Source organism: Podarcis muralis, chromosome 17 (genome assembly GCF_964188315.1).
Source record: "Podarcis muralis chromosome 17, rPodMur119.hap1.1, whole genome shotgun sequence".
Classification (NCBI taxonomy): Eukaryota; Metazoa; Chordata; class Lepidosauria; order Squamata; family Lacertidae; genus Podarcis; species Podarcis muralis.
The window spans coordinates 28,956,398-28,975,245 of NC_135671.1; the positions used below are offsets into that span (position 1 = coordinate 28,956,398).

Genomic DNA, 18,848 nt, shown 5'->3' on the forward strand with positions numbered 1-18,848 from the left:
CAGCAAAATGGAACCACGCATGGCGGGGAGCAGGCTGTGAAGGAACAACTGTGAACTGTCCCAGTGTATGAACTGCAGGACCGTGGTTGCTGAGGCTGAGAGAGCATCGTCTTGCTTTTCCAGCTCTGGACCTGATGCCCATGGAGGGATACGGTTATCTTTCCCCTCCCACAGGGTACAGGGCAGTTTTTTGGGGGGGGAGAGGGAAATATCGGAGTCCGGGGATGGCGTGTGTCTCAGCGCACATCCACAAACCCAAATTTCACCCTAATTAATCTATCTGGGACTCTGCCCCATTAGCAACTAAAATGTCCTTGCAGGTGGGATGAATCAGGACTGGAGGATACAGCGGTACCTTGGTTCTCAAACTTAATCCGTTCCGCGTGTTCCAAAACCAAAGCGTTCCAAAACCAAGGTGCGCTTTCCAATAGAAAGTCATGCAAAACAGATTACAGTGGTACCTCAGGTTAAGAACTTAATTCGTTCCGGAGGTCTGTTCTTAACCTGAAACTGTTCTTAAGCTGAGGTACCACTTTAGCTAATGGGGCCTCCTGCCGCCACCGCCGCGCGATTTCTGTTCTCATCCTGAAGCAAAGTTCTTAACCTGAGGTACTATTTCGGAGTCAGCAGAGTCTATAACCTGAAGCGTCTGTAACCCGAGGTACCACTGTAATCCGTTCCAGACTTTAAAAAACCACCCCTAAAGCAGCAATTTTACATGAATTTTACTATCTAACGAGACCATTGATCCATAAAATGAAAGCAATAATCAATATACTATACCATAAAATAAAACAGTATTGTAGATGATAAAAATGAAAATTAAAAATTTTTCTTACCTGCACTGATGACAGTCATTGTTTGGATGGGGGGCTTTTATCCATTTCCGCAGTCACACAATCAATCAATCAATCAATAGCTGAAAATAGCTGAACTGGGATCCACACAGTCACAAAAACAAATTAACTGAAAAAGCCTCAAAACAAAAAAACGCAGAATAAATAGCAAAAACAAAAGCACCAAATATAAGCTCCACATATCCCCTTTGCAGTGTTTTAACTGCAATCGGAAACGGAAGGCTTGAATTACAATGGGGGGGGGGGCATAAATTAGCAGTGCAACAGGAAACACAGGGGGACTCAAAACAGAGCATGTTTCTGAAAAAAGTTGGAAAACCAGAACACCTACTTCCGGTTTTGCAGTGTTCGGGTTCCAAGTTGTTCATGAACTAAGCTGTTGGAAAACCGAGGTACCACTGTACTGTTTTAGTTTCCAAGTGGTCAGAGCTCTTAAAAGCTTTTCTAACATCCTGGATAGCCAGGATTAGGGCTGCTGCCTTGAAAGATGCATCTCCTGATTCTGCTTCCCATCATTGTTCAGGATACTGTAAGGGGCTTCATGAAGGCAGGGAAACTTACAGCTTTTGGGCCCCCTCCCTGTTTTCATGCCTTGGAGTCCCCTTAGTACACAGAATTCAAAACCCTTGTCTTGTCCATGGATGGTCCCATTTTGCTGCCCTGTTGATAGGCACGGCATCAATAAGTTTGCTATTAAAAGGAAATATTACGCTGACAGAGAATAAAACTGGGTCCAGCAAGATTTCCTACTCCAGTTAAAGGTCAACGTAATCTTTTCGGGTGGGTTGTATTGCTCAGACGCCGTCTGCACTGCAAATGTGTCTCTGCCTGGCTCTTTCTCCATGTCACTCATATAATTGTAAGCACTTCTTAATTGGATGCAGGCAGTTTCTTGCCATTTAGTAAATCGCTAATTACTATGTGTCACATGTCTGGTTGGGGAAATGATTAAAATCTTCCTTAGAAGTTTACAAAGGCATTCTTTCTTTCTGTCTTCGTGGCCTTATGCCTGTTAGACAAGGCTGAGATCCAAAAGCCTGCCTCAGAATGAGAAACAGAATAGGCCATTTAAGATTTAAATTCTTATCTGTCCAGATGTTTTGATTCTTCAGAGGATCCTCATTACAATATCCCCAAATGCTCTAGCCTGTCAGTTGCTTATGTTGATGAAACATCTGGCTCTCGCTTGCTTGGGACAGAGGGGCCACTCCAGAAAATTCAAATGCAGTTGCATCCCTGTCTGGAAAGGAAAATAGATTTCCATGCTGCAATTTCTGCATCGGGGGGATTAACAAGTAAATGGCAGCTATGAAAACCTTTTGTGCAGATGTGCAGAAGTGATGCTGCCGTGTGTTTCCATTGGCCACTGAGGCAGAGGTGATCTACACGGCCCCTTTCCAGAAATAGGGGTTAGGCTTCAAAGACTTGTAAGTGGGAGAAGAAATTATTATTATTATTATTATTATTATTATTATTATTATTATTATTACATATATTTTATTTTATTATACATATTATTACATATATACATACATAGCCCGCCCATCTGGCTGGGTTTCCCCAGCCACTCTGGGCAGCTTCCAACAAGAGATTAAAAATACATTAAAACATCAGTCATTAAAAACTTCCCTAAACAGGGCTGCCTTCAGATGTCTTCTAAGAGTCAGATAGTTGTTTATTTCTTTGACATCTGCTGGGAGGGAATTCCACAGGGCGGGCGCCACCACCGAGAAGGCCCTCTTCCTGGTTCCCTGCAACCTCACTTCTTGCAGGGAGGGGAAATAGAGAGAAAAATAGTTGCTGGCACTGGTCAGTTAATGTTTGTTTAAGATCTCAAACTTGGTCTCCTACCCAGCTAGCAACTGTACCCTCCGTACGGCACCAGCTGCAGCCGCCCCACGGGACGCCATCGCAAACTGCCCTGCTGCCAGATCAGACCATGGGTCTATCTACTCCAATATGGTCACTTCCGATTGACAGCTGTACTCCAGGTGTTCAGGCATGAGTTTTCCCAGTCCTTCCTGGAGATCCTCTGGATTGAAATGTGCATCCTTTGCGTGCAAAGCATCAATTGCACCACTGAGCTATGGCACATTCCCTTGCTAGCCTCTACCCCTGCTTTGTGCCTTTAAGTGAGGACACTGAGTTCCCAGCAGTGGTCCCTTTTTTGCTGTTACTTCCTAGTGCTCAACATCACCGGCGCACAATATGCGCCTCCTTACCAGGGGCTGCCCAGAAAACACCCACCACAAAATCCTTCCTAGTCCATTTCCCCTTCTGTAATTGGTCAGGAGTGACTGTTCTTAGGAAACATCAGCAGAATGCAGCAGGAGACAGAATCAGAATTCAAAATGACCTTACACATTGGAGACCAGGGCCCAAGCTAACGAAACTAATTTCAATAGGGACAAACGTCAGGTTCTGCGCTTAGGCAGGAAGAACCAGGTGTACGAATATAGGATGGGGGACAGCTGGCTTTCCAGTAGTACATTTGAAAAGGATCTAGGGGTCTTGGTGGACCACACGCTGAAGATGATGCAGCTATTCTAGGCTGCATCAGCAGAAGTCTAGGGTCCAGACCAAGGGAAGTCATAGTCCCGCTCTATTCTGCCTTGGTCAGACCACACCTGGAGCACTATGTCCAGTTCTGGGTGCCACAATTTAAGAAGCATATTGACAAGCTGGAATGTGTGCAGAGATCAAGAAGATCAAGAGTCTGGAATCCAAGCCTTATAAGGAATGGTTGAAGGAGCTGGGCATGTTTATTCTGGAAAAGATATGAGGAGAAATGAGAGTCATCTCAAGGGCTGTCACATGGAAGATGGAGCAATCTTGTTTTCTCCTGCTCTGGAGGGTAGGACTTGAACCCATGACTTCACATTACAAGAAAGTAGATTCCGACTCAACATTCGGAATAACTTTCTGACAGTCACAGCTGTTTGACAGTGAAATGGTCTCCCATGGGAGGTTGTGGGCTTTCCTTTCATGGAGGTTTTGAAGCAGAGGTTGGATGGCCCTTGGTCAGGGATGCTTGAGCTCAGATTCCTGCATTGCAGGGGGTTGGACTAGATGACCGTTGGGTCCCTTCCAGCTCTCAGGTTCTCGGATTCTCTTGTCAGCTTGAAGGCATTGAGCAGAGATGGGAACAGGCGGCATTGTCCCACCGTTAAGCAATTTGTGAATATTGTACATGCAACAGGGTGGGGGTTGAGTGGCGCATACGATCCGTCTATTGTGTTGCGTGCGCATCGTTTGAATTGCAATCCACGAATGTGGAAAATGACATTGCACACAGACTAAAACAAATCCACAAATTTACGCGCCTTCCTATCTATTTTTTCCTTTATGCGCCGTACTCCTTTGTGTGGCTGCCGTTCTTTTGAGATCAATAAGGTAGTTTCTGGTTTCTTTTAGAGCGATGCCTTTGCCTAGGAAAAAGTGAGATTTCCAAGTATTTTATGCTCTTTGTAGAGCAAGGCTGGAGAATCTTCTTTCTCTGGTGAGTCACATTCCCTCAGAGATAGCAGTTGACCGAAAGTGTGCAGAGCTGGAGCCAAATATGGGGGGGGCACCCCTTCTCTCCCCCCCCCCCTTTGCCACTCCTTGTTTTCTCTCCCTCTTGTCTTGCCACTTTTCCCCTCCCGACCCCCCCCTTTATAACTTTCTGTCCACCCACATGGACTTAGGTGAAGGGCTGCACAAAATTATACCAAGGGACAGATCTCTTTTTGGAACAAAGGCAGCTATAAATCTGTTTGGTGATGGTGATGTTGATGATGATGAAGATGATGATGCTCATGCTCTCCACTGCTGTAATTGCAGGTCTAATTGAACCTGTGTCCCTTTCCCCTTCGCCACCCTTTTCTTTCAAAACAACATTACCAAGCAAGGAAAAAGCACTTACTCCTTATGTCTCAAAACATCATAATCTTACAAGGCCAGTTTTATTTTACTTGGCCACTAAGCTGTCAGTCAGTTGAAAATTCAATAATGATTTACTTTTACTGCTTGGAAGGTGGGTTACGGCCGCAAGTTGCTATTTTCTCAATGGTGGAGTCTGTTCGCTTCTGTTCATAGGAGGGTAAGAAAGAAGGCAAAGGCAATTCTTCATTTGTGCCATTTTGAACACCCAAGCTGCTGTTTTAGAACAATTTCAGCTGGAATAAATTTTATTTGGAGTACCTTTTAAAAGGAAGAATGCTTCTGGTATTAACTAGTATGGTTCAGTAATGTTTAAAATTAAGACCAACAGTATGGCCTTATAAAAATTAGGAGCAAAAAATGATTGCAAGAATCCAGCAATCTGCCAGCATCTGTTAGGTTTGTTTTAGCCCTGGGTCAGCATAGCGTATAGTCACATTAAAGGTAAAGGGACCCCTGACCATTAGGTCCAGTCGTGACCGACTCTGGGGTTGCAGCGCTCATCTCGCTTTACTGGCCAAGGGAGCCGGTGTACAGCTTCCGGGTCATGTGGCCAGCATGACTAAGCCGCTTCTGGCGAACCAGAGCAGCACACGGAAACGCCGTTTACCTTCCCGCTGGAGCGGTACCTATTTATCTACTTGCACTTTGACATGCTTTCGAACTGCTAGGTGGGCAAGAGCTGGGACCAAGCAATGCGAGCTCACCCCGTCACGGGGATTCGAACCGCCGACCTTCCGATCGGCAAGCCCAAGAGGCTCAGTGGTTTAGACCAAAGCGCCACTCGTATCCTTTATGGTCACATTAGCTCTCCACTAAAATAGGGTTTGGTGGGACACACCCCAGACCACTGTGAGCCTCAGGCTTGCCCTTTGTCCTCTTTTCTTCCCATGGTGCCATTGGGTTGTGAGGGAACCAGGGTTAATTTTGGTTAATTTCAAGAACCAACTTTCATTACCCATGGTTAGAAATATTTATACACCACCCATCTGGTTTCCCCAGCCATTCTGTGCGGCTTCCAACAGAATACAGTAGTACCTCTGGTTACGTAAAGTTCGGGATGCGAAAGCGGCAAACCCACAAGTATTTTACCGGGGTTTGCCATGCGCACATGCACAGAAGTGGTCCTCCGGTTGTGAAAACCTCGGGATCCGGCCGGACCTCCAGAACGGATCCCATCCGCAAATGGAGGTACCACTGTATTAAAAACATGATAAAAACATGGCCAGCATGACTAAGCCGCTTCTGGCGAACCAGAGCAGTGCAAGGAAATGCCATTTACCTTCCCACTGGAGCGGTACCTATTTATCTACTTGCACTTTGTGCTTTCGAACTGCTAGGTTGGCAGGAGCAGGGACCGAGCAACGGGAGCTCAACCTGTCATGGGGATTTGAACCACCGACGTTCTGATCGGCAAGTCCTAAGTTCTGTGGTTTAACCCACAGCGCCACCCGCGTCCCTTAACCATGGTTATCCCTTTGCAAAAAGGGCAGGGGGCAATTTGTGCTTGGCAGATTGGGGGGGGGGGGACAAGGGATGCGATCCCGTAGGGAATCCGGAGTGTTATGGCCCTTTGAAAACTCCAGTGGTTTCCATAACTATGTTTAAAGAAAGGGCAGGGGGCAATTTGTGCTTGGCAGATTGGGGGGGGGGGGGGACAAGGGATGCGATCCCGTAGGGAATCCGGAGTGTTATGGCCCTTTGAAAACTCCAGTGGTTTCCATAACTATGTTTAAAGAACTATAATCTGTTATCTTTCCCAACTTTTTGACTTGCAAGCAGAATATGGCTGCTTTTACTTTTTCAGAAAACTCCATTCTAAGAAGCTTATTTATCTAGTAGAAACATGCATATCCTATTTGGGCTTCTGCTATAGATTAAATACAAGTAGATGAATAATTGCCACACCAGTCCTTTAAAAGTGCCCAAGAGAGAATGCTAACTGGCGTGAGTTTTATTTTGAGAGCGTAATTTTAGGTATGCGCTGAGGTGGCTTTCCATGCATTGCACTTCATACTCTCTTTGTGCCTTTTAGGAACCTCTGTGGGCAAACCCCAAACTCCCCACATCCCCGGGCAATGGCTCCTTGCTCCTGTCCAGTGATGAATCTCTAGGCCAGGGCCAACCCAATGCATTTTGCCACTTGGTGCAAACCACAAAATAGTGCCAACCCTAACCTTAACCCTGCTAGGGAATAAGCAGGGAGTGAATATCTGCATCAGAACCAGGGGGGAGGGGAGAAGGTCAGCAGCCCCTCCCGTTCACCAAGGGTTGCCGCTGAGGACGTGGCACATCAGCCGCCAAGGAAAGTGCGGCATATTTGGCTGCAGCGGCAGCAGTAACAAGCAATGCATTCCTTGGAGGCCAGATCTGCTGCACCTGTGGATCCTGCCACCTGAAGCAGTTGCCTCCCCTTGCCTCAGGTGTGTATTGCTAACCCTGGCTCAGTTGCCAGACAACCTCGGCTTAAGCTCACGGACGGAAGCCATTGCGATTTCTGCGACCGGTTGCAGTAAGCCTGGTACAGCTGCACAACTGTGTTAGATGTTGATGAAATAACATCCCAGAAAGGCTGAAAGGTTTATTTTCTTTTATTTGTTGAATTTATATATAGCCCTATACCTGGAGGTCTCAGGGCGGTTCACAATTCCTTGCTGTCTGGCTTTTTCTATAATGTGGGAATGAGACATGAAATCGCCCCGGCTTTCCATTGGTTGATTCTTTGCTGTTGGGATCTTGCCTTCGTTTCCTCCCGTCCATACAGATAACATGAAGGAGAACACCCTGGACTTTTTCACGGTGCAGAGGTTGTCCTGGTCAGGACCACTGTTTTCGACGTGCCCTGGGAGAGATGTTCCCCTGAGGTGGGCAGCCTTTGGAAAATACCACAAGGAGTAGTTCTTCCTAGAGCAGTGGTGGCGAACCTATGTCACACATGCCAATTTGAACTGTATTTGTCTCCTCCCCCCCCCCCCCCCCCGGTGCTGATTTTCTTGAGTCAAAATGAGAGTACCCTAAAAAAAAAAAATTAGAATAAAAGCACTGGTTTATACCATAAAATTATATATCAGTGGAAAAACAATTTAGTGAAGAATATAATGCAATAACTTTTATGAAGGATTATTTATTACAACAGCAGTCATAAAGAAGAAATGTGAAACAGACAGAAAAAATGAGATATACAGGTTAAATTGCCGTGTTGGCACTTTGCGATAAATACCGTATTTTTCGCTCCATAAGGCACACCTACTTTTTTTGGGGGGGGGGGGATTCAAGAAAAAAAAATATGCATCTCTTGTGGGCTTTTGTGGGAAGTGAGAGAGCCTCGCTCTGTCCCTTCCCCCACGTCCTGCAAAAGCCAGGGATAGCCGCGCGAAGCCTCCCCAGGGCAGCGGGATGAAGGCTCCCCGCTGCCCTGCGGAGGCTTCGCGGGCTACCCCAGAGCTGCTCAGGAGCTTGTGGGGCTGGCGGTGGGGGGAAGCCCGGCTTTCCCCCACCGCCAGCTCCAAAGAGCAGGTCGGGGAGCAGCGGAAAGGCTGTGCGCAGCCTTCCCGCTGCTCCCAGAGCTCGTGGGGCTGGCGGTGGGGGATGCCCGGCTTTCCCCCAGCCCCAAAGAGCTTGTCAGGGCTGGCGGGGGAAGCCCGGGTTCCCTCTCTCCAGCCCCAGGGACCACACATTCGCTCCATAAGACGCACAGACATTTTCCCTTAGATTTTAAGAGGGCAAAAGTTCGTCTTATGGAGCGAAACATATGGTAAGTGGGTTTTGGCTTGCAGTTTGGGCACTCGGTCGCTAAAAGGTTTGCCATCACTGTCCTAGAGCTTGAAACGTCCTTGGTCATCTTCCAAACACACTTACCTTTCCCCCCATCCTTTAAATTCCACGACCTCCTTGGGTTAATTCTGGGCAAAATGTTCAGTTGGTAAGGAAATGCGGCTTAAGACGAGTGTCTCCGGAAGCAGAGATGGGAACAAGCCTTTTGCTTCTCCCGTGGAAGCTCAAGTAGACCATTTCGCCCCAAACTAGAAAATTATGCTTTTTCAGGATATTAAAACAACCTCAGAACTGTGTTTTAATACTGTGGCTTGTTCCAAAGTTGGATGTGGCTTAATGGTTAATACTGTGGCTTGTTCCAAAGTTGGTTTCCCCAGTTTCCCAGTTCAGACAACACAGAAAACAATGGCAAATTGGAGAGTTCCCAGTTTGCTTGCATTTGTGGACAAAGGACCTGTTCATATCTTGTCCCCAAACTTCATCCCAAACCCCTTTTGCAACCAAATTGTGCTGCTGGTATAAAATCTCCTCTTTTTTCCTTTTTTTATTGTGGAGTAATAGGTGCTAAGTTGATTAATATAGGGTCGTATGAGCATTAAACTCGGCAATTTCAGTGTTTTCGGGTGTGGAAGTTATTGGTGGTTTTGAGTGCTCAGACTGTGTTTTGTGTGGGTGTTTGTAAATAAAGATGCGTTTAAATTTGTTTGTGGACCAAAGCCAAGGTTTGTAGGGACTCAGAACTAATCATGTTTTTGTATCCATTGTCTTTTGTAACCAAAGACCCCCCCAAGATATTTCAGTTCCAGAGGCCAAAAATCAAAATGACCCTGAGGAATAAAATTAGACAAAGTTCTCAGGAGCCCTACTTGTTGAATAATCATTCTCTAAGCAACATAATATATGAAATTATCATGTGACTAAGAATGGTAATGCTCTGTTGTATTTTGGCTTTTTTAAAAAGTGAACTTGACTTCTGTAACAAATATGCCATTAATAAATTCAAGTTAGGCTTGACCTGCTATAACTGGATTGTGTAGCTGGTACTGAAAATCTTTGATCTGATTAAAATAGTGTTAATTTCCATGGATTGTCAATAGAATGCAGAATACCAGCTTCTGATAAGAGGTTAAATTTAAATTATTGGGAAGTCGTCACAAAAGAATGGTCAGTATCCATATGCTACCCACAAATTTATAGAACTCATAAATTCTAATATGCATATATCTGCTGGGTGAAAATGATATAATCTGCTGCAGTATCATTTTTATTCAGATCTCTTTTGAAATCAGCAAATCCAAGCAGCCTTTTAGGTGTGGCACCTGAGAGCATGAGAGGGTGGCAGTGGGATTTGGGTATGTTGTATTTTGCGGGATGCACATGCTAAAAACAGAAATATTCCGTTCCTTACGCTTTTGTCTCAAAGGCATGTTAAATCAGGAAGATTTTCAAAGTGCTGCTGTTTTTAGCAATCCCTGCACCTCCAAATTTAAGAGAACAATGAAGCATCTTTGTGTGTGTGGTGCAGCTTTAAAACGCACGCCTCTCTGTTTTGCTTTTTTTTTTTAAAAAAAAAGTGTGTGTTTATATCCCTTGGATTTTTAAAAATATTAATGTACTGTAATTAAAAAGCTTCCGGGAAACTGCCCTCCCCCCCCCCTTTCCAAAGAAAATAATAATAATAATTCCTGATTTGAGTTCCTGGAATAATAAGGGGGAAATATGATAAGTACTTGTCAATATTAAATCAGGCTGGAGGAAGGAGGCTGCAGGCCTTGTGGAAGGTAGAATGAAACAGCAGAATTGAGCCCCTACAACCCTCTCAGGATTGCATTTTCCGTAAAATAAAATTACTTGTGTATGAAAACATAGCCTTTCCCGGGCTCTCTTTCCCCCCCTGATCAGCTGATGAAGAGACTAGCAGCTCGCTGCTTTGCTGGCTTGTTAATTTTATCCCCACTAACTGTGATTTCCGATAGCCGGCCTGCTGCTGATATTGGTAAGGTAAATATCCTTTTTCCTTGCTGTCGTGGAGATTCAGTCGAGCGGCATCCCGGGCATGCCTAGGTGTGCGCCGCATCCCAGGCCGGTGTGTGTTGCTGCCGCGTTTTTCCGTGCACAAACGAGGGATTAAGGGGAGCAATGGCATTAACTGTTGACAGCCTTGCATGCTGCATTTACGATGAGCCTTTTTCTCGCCTCCGAGATTTGCAGAGCAGTTTTCTTTGCTTAAATCTCCGCTAGCTGCTGGTATGTGTGCAACCGGGGTGTCCTGCTTGAGCCAAATGAATATTCATGAATTTGTGTGCAGATAATTCTTTTTTTCTCCTTCTTCTTCTTTTTCTGCTCCTTCCTTCCTTCTTCCTTCCTCCTCCTCCTCCTCCTAACTCATCCTGTCTCCAGCTCCTTCTCCGAACGCAGTGGAAGCAGGATGGAAATTGTCTTTTGATGATTCAGGCCTGGCATCCAGGCACTCCCTCTGGATTGTGTGTGCATTCATGTTCGTCTGTGGATTTCCACATTGCAGGATGAATAGGAAGCAGTCTCTGACATGCCCGCCTGCTTTGTGTGGTGCACCAGGTTTTGCGCACAAAACGTTTTGGTGAGAGAGACGTTGCGCCCAAGTGAAAGAAATTGTGCCTGGGCTGCAATCACTCTTTGTGTATTGATTGTTGCACTCACATGTTCATAAATATTAGCCATGTTTGGTGCTGTGGAAAAATGAAGGTAATTGCCTGATGATTAGAGCTCTTTCAGCTCTGAGAGAAAGGATTGATTATCATGTGCATGTATTGCAGGGAGCACAGGAAAGCAACAGGGACAATGTCAACATTGGTGTTTTGAGAAAGCCTTCAGCACAAAAAACGGAGGTGATTTATTTTTAAAAATCAGGATTTTCTTTCTTTCTTTCTTTCTTCCCTCTAATATCTTTGTCATTTTCATGTCCTGGAAGACTAAACCGTCCCACATCTCTGGGCTTTTCCTTCTGTTTTCTTAAACCAAAGAAAGTTCAGCTTCTGTGATTGTCACACATGGATTTCTTAGACAGTGTGGACAGATTTCCTTTAAAACAGGTTTGTTTTTGTAGCAATTTCCACCCTCTCACTGCATAGTGCTGCTGCCTGAGGTTCACAGCACACATTTGCAGGTAAAAAGTGAATGTTGTTTGGTTTGTCTTTGCGTGGTGTCATTTTCCTCACTCCCACAGTGCCAGTATTCTTTGCTGCACAACAATGTGTTGTCCAACACTTCTGCATTGTCAGTGGTCAAGACCTTAGCTGAATATTGCATTCGTGGCGTTTTAGGTGTGTAATTTGAACTGATTTGAAAAATCTGTTTGAAAATTTCTAATTGAAAGAATCTGGTTTGTTACTTCTTTGTTCAGAAAGGGAAATTCATATAATGTATGCGGGTGAATGTTTTTCGAAGAGAATTCCCCGCCCTTTTTAATGGTTTCTTTGTCTATAAATATGTATTGAAAATGATGTATGAATGTACATTTTAAAATATATTGATCATTGAGTGTGCATGTAGACAGTTGGAGCTTCAGTGGCCTTTGTTGGGGTGTGGCCTTAACGCTCTACAGTTGAATGGATTACTCCGACAAAATTGTTACTGTGGTTTTACGTTTAGCGCCGCTGATTTCCCCTAATATTTATATTTGGACTTCTGTTTCTGGATTGATTCGTTTTATCCTTCAAAATTGTCTGCACCTTGCAGAGGTTATAATATATAGCATCCATCGGCGTCTTCGATTTTGCAAATAATTTTTTCTACTTTTCCTAATTAAGGCAATCGAAGACGGCAACTTGGAGGAAATGGAAGAAGAAGTTCGGCTTAAGAAACGGAAAAGAAGGAGAAATGTAGACAAAGATTCGGGCAAAGAGGATGGAGAGAAGGCGAAAAAGAGGAGAGGAAGGCCACCGGCGGAGAAATTGTCACCTAACCCTCCTAAGCTGACGAAGCAGATGAACGCCATCATTGATACTGTTATCAATTACAAAGACAGGTGAGCTCATATTTACCTACGCCAGTTCCTTGTTTTCTTTGTAAAGACTTACTTGCTCGGAAATAGGTGTATTTCATACACACACATGTATTATTCTTATGCGTCAGTATTAAATGCATCATTTATTTAACTATTTCATGCCACTTTTCAGGGCAGAAAAGCTCTGCCATGGCAGCGAACCAACAAAACCGCCATGTTTTAAAAGTGGGCTATAAATGTAAAATAGTAACATAAAAAAACACAGTTCCTCCACACATCTATTCAGCGCTTTCACAGCATCTCAGGGACTAGGAGAGGAAATGAACAGCCTGTCATCTGATTCCACCTTGCCCAAACTTCCAAATTCCTTCTCAACAGTTTCATGTAGTTATTAAAAAGCACTGGGGACAAAATGGAGCAGAACCAGTGTTCAAAACTCCCCTTGTTCCAGGCACATTTTGCGGCGGGGAATTTCATTCAAAGTGAACAGTTTCTGAGCTCTGGGCGCAATCCTGCACCTAAGATTTCAGATTAAAACTGCAGAGTGGAAGGAAAGGAGGAGCTTTTTCTGCCTCCCCACTTCCAGCTACTCTGAAGACTGTAGAAGAGACCCTCTTCAGAATATTAGGGGGGTGGGCAGGGGAAGGACCAGACCGTGTGAAAAACGAACATGATATTTTAGCTGCAGTCCATTCATTTTCAGCACTGTATTCTTGTTATTAAAAAGTGTGTGTAGACATTTCATTGTTGCGCCCATAACCTGGTTTAAGGTGCCCTTGATCTCCTAGCTTTTCTATCTCAGTTTCTAGCCCTGAGCAGAACAGGGGTGTCGCAGCATCTCCTTCTGGCTCCATCCCTCCCAAGAGGATGGCAGAATTAATAGTATATTTTTCAGTAGAAACTAGGGGCAATGTGGAATTACTCTCCTTGCACAGAGCGAATATTTATTTTTTATTTTATTTTATTTTATTTTATTTTATTTTATTTTATTTATTTTATTTTATTTTATTTTATTTTATTTTATTTTATTTTATTTTATTTTATTTTATTTTATTTTATTTTATTTTATTTTATTTTATTTTATTTTATTTTATTTTATTTTATTTTTTTATATAATGCCCTATACCTGGAGGTCTCGGGGCGGTTCACAGAACAAAATCAAAATATAAAGCCACAAAATATATAATCAAAATAAAAACAGCAACCCAATACCCGCCCTCTCCCAAAACCCCACATTTTAAAAGGGCATAGGATGTCAATCAAATCAACCAAAGGCCTGGTTAAAAAGGAACGAACTTCCCTGGGGAGAGCATTCCACAGATAGGGAGCCACCACAGATAAGGCCCTGTTCTGGTGTTGCCACCCTCCGGACCTCTCGAGGAGGAGGCACACAAAGGAGGGCCTCAGAAGGTGATCACAGGTAGGTTCAGATGGAAAGAGATGGTCCTTAAGGTATTGCGGTCCTGAGCTGTGATGGGAAAATGTATTAGGTAGTGAGGATAGGAGTTGGGTTTGACAGTTAGGGGTGCCATTCACAACATCTACAGGGTCTTCAATATCTTGGGGAAAGCTCCCATTCATTTGACAAACCATGTCATCTACTCCAGCAAGATATTTTAGTAGTGCAGTCTTGAGCGTTTCAGAAAGATTTTTAAAAAGAGATATTGGCAGCGCTGAAGCTGGTATCTCCAGTTTCTGTTATTCTGACATTACAATCCAATGCACGTTTAGACAGAGTGGTTTATATCCAGGGAAGCGGATCTGATAAGTGCCACTTACAGGACAAAGGTTCCTCATAGCTTTGTTTGCAAAAGTATCGGTTTCTGGCTAAAATACATTCCTGGAGCATAACTATTCTTTAGTTCTCTGGGGTGGAGAGCACTGTGACATTCAGCATCCATTGCATCTAGTAAAAAGAAAGTGTTTTGAATATCCTTAAAAGTGTTTGAGGTATTTAGTATTTATATTAAAAAAGTAACACACAGTTTAACATTTCTAAAGATTGCCGGTACTAAAACTAGGACCTTTTAAAAGCAGAAACACAGCTTTCTCTTGTGTAGGACAATTATTATTATTATTATTATTATTATTATTATTTATACCCCGCCCTCCCCAGCCAAGGCCGGGCTCAGAGCGGCTAACAAGCAATAATAAAAGCAAGTTGAATGAATACAACTTAAAAACAAGATTAAAAGACAACAATTAAAATACTGAAACATTAAAATGCAGCCTCATCACAGGAGGAGAAAGGAAAAAGAAAGAGAGGGAGGGAATCAAATTGGGCTCCAAGCCAAAGGCCAGGCGGAACAACTCTGTCTTACAGGCCATGCGGAAAGAAATCAGATCCTGCAGGGCCCTGGTCTCATGAGGCAGAGCGTTCCACCAGGCCGGAGCCAGTGTTGAAAAGGCCCTGGTTCTGGTTGAAGCCAATCTAACTTCCTTAGGGCCCGGGACCACTAGGGTGTTGCAATTTATGGACCTTGAGGCTCTCCGTGGGGCATACTGGGAGAGGCGGTCCCGTAGGTACGAGGGTCCTAGGCCGTGAAGGGCTTTAAAAGTCAAAACCAGCACCTTAAATCTGACCCTGTACTCCACCGGGAGCCAATGCAGCTTGAAAAGCACTGGGTGAATATGCTCCCATGGCAGAGACCCTGTGAGGAGCCTTGCTGCAGCATTCTGCACCCGCTGGAGTTTCTGGGACAGCTTCAAGGGCAGCCCCGTGTAGAGCGAATTACAGTAGTCAAGCCTGGAGGTGATCGTCGCATGGATCACTGTGGGCAGGTCGGGGTGTGTTCCAGATTTGGTGTCCACATCTTGGCTACATGGAGACGCCATGCTAAACTTCCCACGGGCTCAGCCATGGTGGCTGTGAGGCAGAGATGGGATGTTTTCAATCCTGGTTTCAATGAATCGCAGCAGAGCTGGCCCAATACACTTTGTGGCTTGAGTCAAAACAAAAAATGGTGCTACTCCAGCATCTCTCAATTGCTTGAGGGGACTGGGAACAGCCATGGGAAGCCCTGGCACACTGAAGGGGGCAGTGGCAGCCCCATTCTTCCCAGGTAGTGGGGGGCAAGCATTCTAAGCTCCTGGGGGGGGCTAGATCTGCCCCCCTCCCAGCCGTCGCCCAGCTGCCTCCCCAAGCAAGATGGGCAGACCTGGAACACTGTATCAGGTGCTGTCCAAACATTAAACAGTGGTTTATCTTTACTACAGCTTGTTGAAATGTTTAAGGTAGGCATGTCCAAAGTCCGTTTCGGGGGCCTAATCCAGCCCGCCGGTCGGTTTAATCCAGTCCCTGTGGCAGTTTATCTCCTGGGGTAAAATCCTAAGAAAACCTCAACAGCTTCAATCCTAAAAAAAACAAAACACAACGACTTCAGTCCTTAAAAAAAGGTTAACAGCTTTGGTTGTCCGTTTGGTCGGCCCCCGCGGCCCTTCATTTCCTCAAATCTGGCCCTCTTTGAAAAAGGTTTGGACACCACTGGTTTAAGGAAAATTGTACTGAAGAACAGCTCAGCTTTTTAGATTCAGATGGCATGTCAAGTTAATCAAAAATGGAAGCAAAGGCTTCTCAGCTCTTTCTCATGGCCACAGCGCAGAGAAGAAGAAGAGTTTGGATTTGATATCCCGCTTTATCACTACCCGAAGGAGTCTCAAAGCGACTAACAATCCCTTTTCCCCTTCCAACCCCACCACAAACACTCTGTGAGGTGAGTGGGGCCGAGAGACTTCAGAGAACTGTGACTAGCACAAGGTCACCCAGCAGCTGCATGTGGAGGAGCAGGGAATCGAACCCAGTTCACCAGATTACAAGTCCACTGCTCTTCACCACTACATCACACTGACTCCCTGGGATGAGACGAGGCTCATTTTCATCACTTTGGTTTATCGCAGGGTTTCCCAAACTTGGGTCTTCCCCTGTTTTAGGACTACAACTCCCATCATCCCTGACCGCTGGTCCTGCTAGCTAGGGATGATGGGAGTTGTAGTTCAAAAACTGCTGGAGACCCAAGTTTGGGAAACCCTGGTTTACTGAGCCACATACTGGTTCAGTGACATCTTGGAAGAACAGTCTGTTGCTTAAATATTTTCTTAAGCCTGCCTAGATAACACATTTTTTAATATGGATGATATGGACAATTTTGCAACCATAGCATGAAAACGTTAGTAAACTCTGCATATAGATGACCCTGTGTTTCCTGGAATTTGTGGGGTTTTGTGTTGAATATACTATGCATTGGTTTTTTACCATTGCATTCTTTCAGGTATTCCCCCTAAAGAAATGAGAATATTCCAAATTTTACTTGTACTTTTACATGTAAGGTGGGAAACATAAAATTTGTATTCAAAATCCTTTTTGCCCGACATAAGCAGACCATCAGAAATATTTTGGATTTTGCATATAGCCTACATTGGTGTGTGATCCAAGTTTATCTTAAACCGACTTGCAGAATATCCTGCCTAACTTCTGTGTTCCTTGCTGTGATTTATTTGTTAATGAATTTGTTTATCCCCCGTAGAAGTTTATTCCTCTAGAAAGGGTTCAGTGATATGTATCTGCATTGCACAACTTGTCAAACTCAAGTAAGAGCGGCTAGATTGTGAATATGAGCCCCTTAATGAGAGAGATGAGTGATTTGAGAAATAGCACACAAATAGTGTCCCCTTGTGGCTTTGTGCATATTGAAATTCTGATCCTGTTATCTGGTCCCCAGACAGAGCATCAAAACAGATAACTTCTTAAGGGGAGCTCATTGGAAGATGTAATTCATAACTCGGCAACGCTTGAAGTGATTTTGAAGGTTCAAAACAAAAACCTGTTGGGTAAAGCTTTTGTGAAAATCGGCTGTTGTGCGGAAAAACACGTTGCATCTTTCCCCCCCAGTGTTGGCGTCATGTCGGTTGGCGACATCTTTAAGCTATATGCTGTCCACAACAGGGGTTGTCAACCTGGTCCCTACCGCCCACTAGTGGGCGTTTTCGGATTGCAGGTGGGTGGTAGGGGGTGTTGGGAAAACTGCCTGGGATGCCTGCAAGCCCCCAGAACTCCGAGCATCCTTCCAGCTCTGGAAAAGACATCTCCCTTCCAGTGCGCTTCTAATGACATACATCATAATGATGTATGGACACTAAGCTTCTGGCATAAGACAGCAAGAAGTGTGAGACATCTTAGACCTAATCTACTATTTATTTACAGACATAGGGACGCGGGTGGCACTGTGGGTTAAACCACAGAGCCTAGGGCTTTCCGATCAGAAGGTCGGAGGTTCGAATCCCCGCAACGGGGTGAGCTCCCGTTGCTCGGTCCCTGCTCCTGCCAACCTAGCAGTTCAAAAGCACGTCAAAGTAGATAAATAGGTACCACTCCGGCAGGAAGGTAAGCGGCAGGAAGGTTTCCATGCGCTGCTCTGGTTCGCCAGAAGCGGCTTAGTCATGCTGGCCATATGACCTGGAAGCTGTACGCCGGCGAGATGAGCGCCGCAACCCCAGAGTCGGTCACGACTGGACCTAATGGTCAGGGGTCCCTTTACTTTTATTTACAGACAACAGCATAATGGCGTCCGTTCTCTCCAGCTCCGAGAGAACAACAGGCACAAGTAAAAGCGAAAGTACATAGTAAAGTCCCTACAGCGGAAGAGATAAGAGTGTTTACGTTTCCCACACTCTTCTCAGACAGGCATGTGATTTACACCAATCACAAATGCAGCATCGGAGGAGTGAAATTGCTAACAGGGGGTCTACGACACAAGCTGAATCCTCCTTCCATCGAGCACTGGTGGGCAGTAAGAAAATTTGACCATCAAGAAAGATGCATTAGTGGGCAGTAGGTATAAAAAGGTTGACTACCCCTCGTCTACAAGTTTGAGAAGGGACACCCTGCAAGACATTGTCTCCGCTTAAAGTCGGGGTCATATTCATCTCTGCAGGAGTTTCTCTCCTTCCAATGTCAGGAAATGTGAGATGTCCCTGGGGTATTCTCTGGTCTTGCTTCCTTGTGATTGCCCCGTTTGGAGAGTTGTATCATGGCTCAGCAGGGTGGATTTGATTTAAATCAAATCAATTTAAATCACGATTTAAATCACTAGTCAGTAAGACTTCATTTAAATAACTTTTTAGAGAGAAAGACTCATTCTTGCTTAATATTTACAGTATCTTAATATTTAATATCTTAATATTTACAACCAGATGAAGGTTTCATTTTGGAATAATAAGTTTTTACAGTTATATCAAAAATTACTGATTTGGTTATACTATTAGAAATACATGGAGCGATAATTATGAAATTGTTGTGAGGTTTCGTAAGTTAA

General features: G+C 44.5%; 1 protein-coding gene across 2 annotated transcripts in view; it reads left to right on the forward strand.

The window, feature by feature from the left end:
* SMARCA2 (SWI/SNF related BAF chromatin remodeling complex subunit ATPase 2) overlaps positions 1-18,848 on the forward strand; it is a 124,501-nt gene that overhangs the window by 85,220 nt on the left and 20,433 nt on the right. The window contains exons 1-2 of one of the 2 annotated variants that reach the window (XM_028713246.2): positions 10,443-10,553; positions 12,341-12,558. In XM_028713246.2, the coding sequence (XP_028569079.1) occupies positions 10,458-10,553; positions 12,341-12,558 (314 nt within the window). In that variant the 5' untranslated portion in view covers positions 10,443-10,457. Of the gene's footprint in view, positions 1-10,442; positions 10,554-12,340; positions 12,559-18,848 lie in introns of those variants that run through there. The other variant, XM_028713238.2, reaches the window with a different exon arrangement.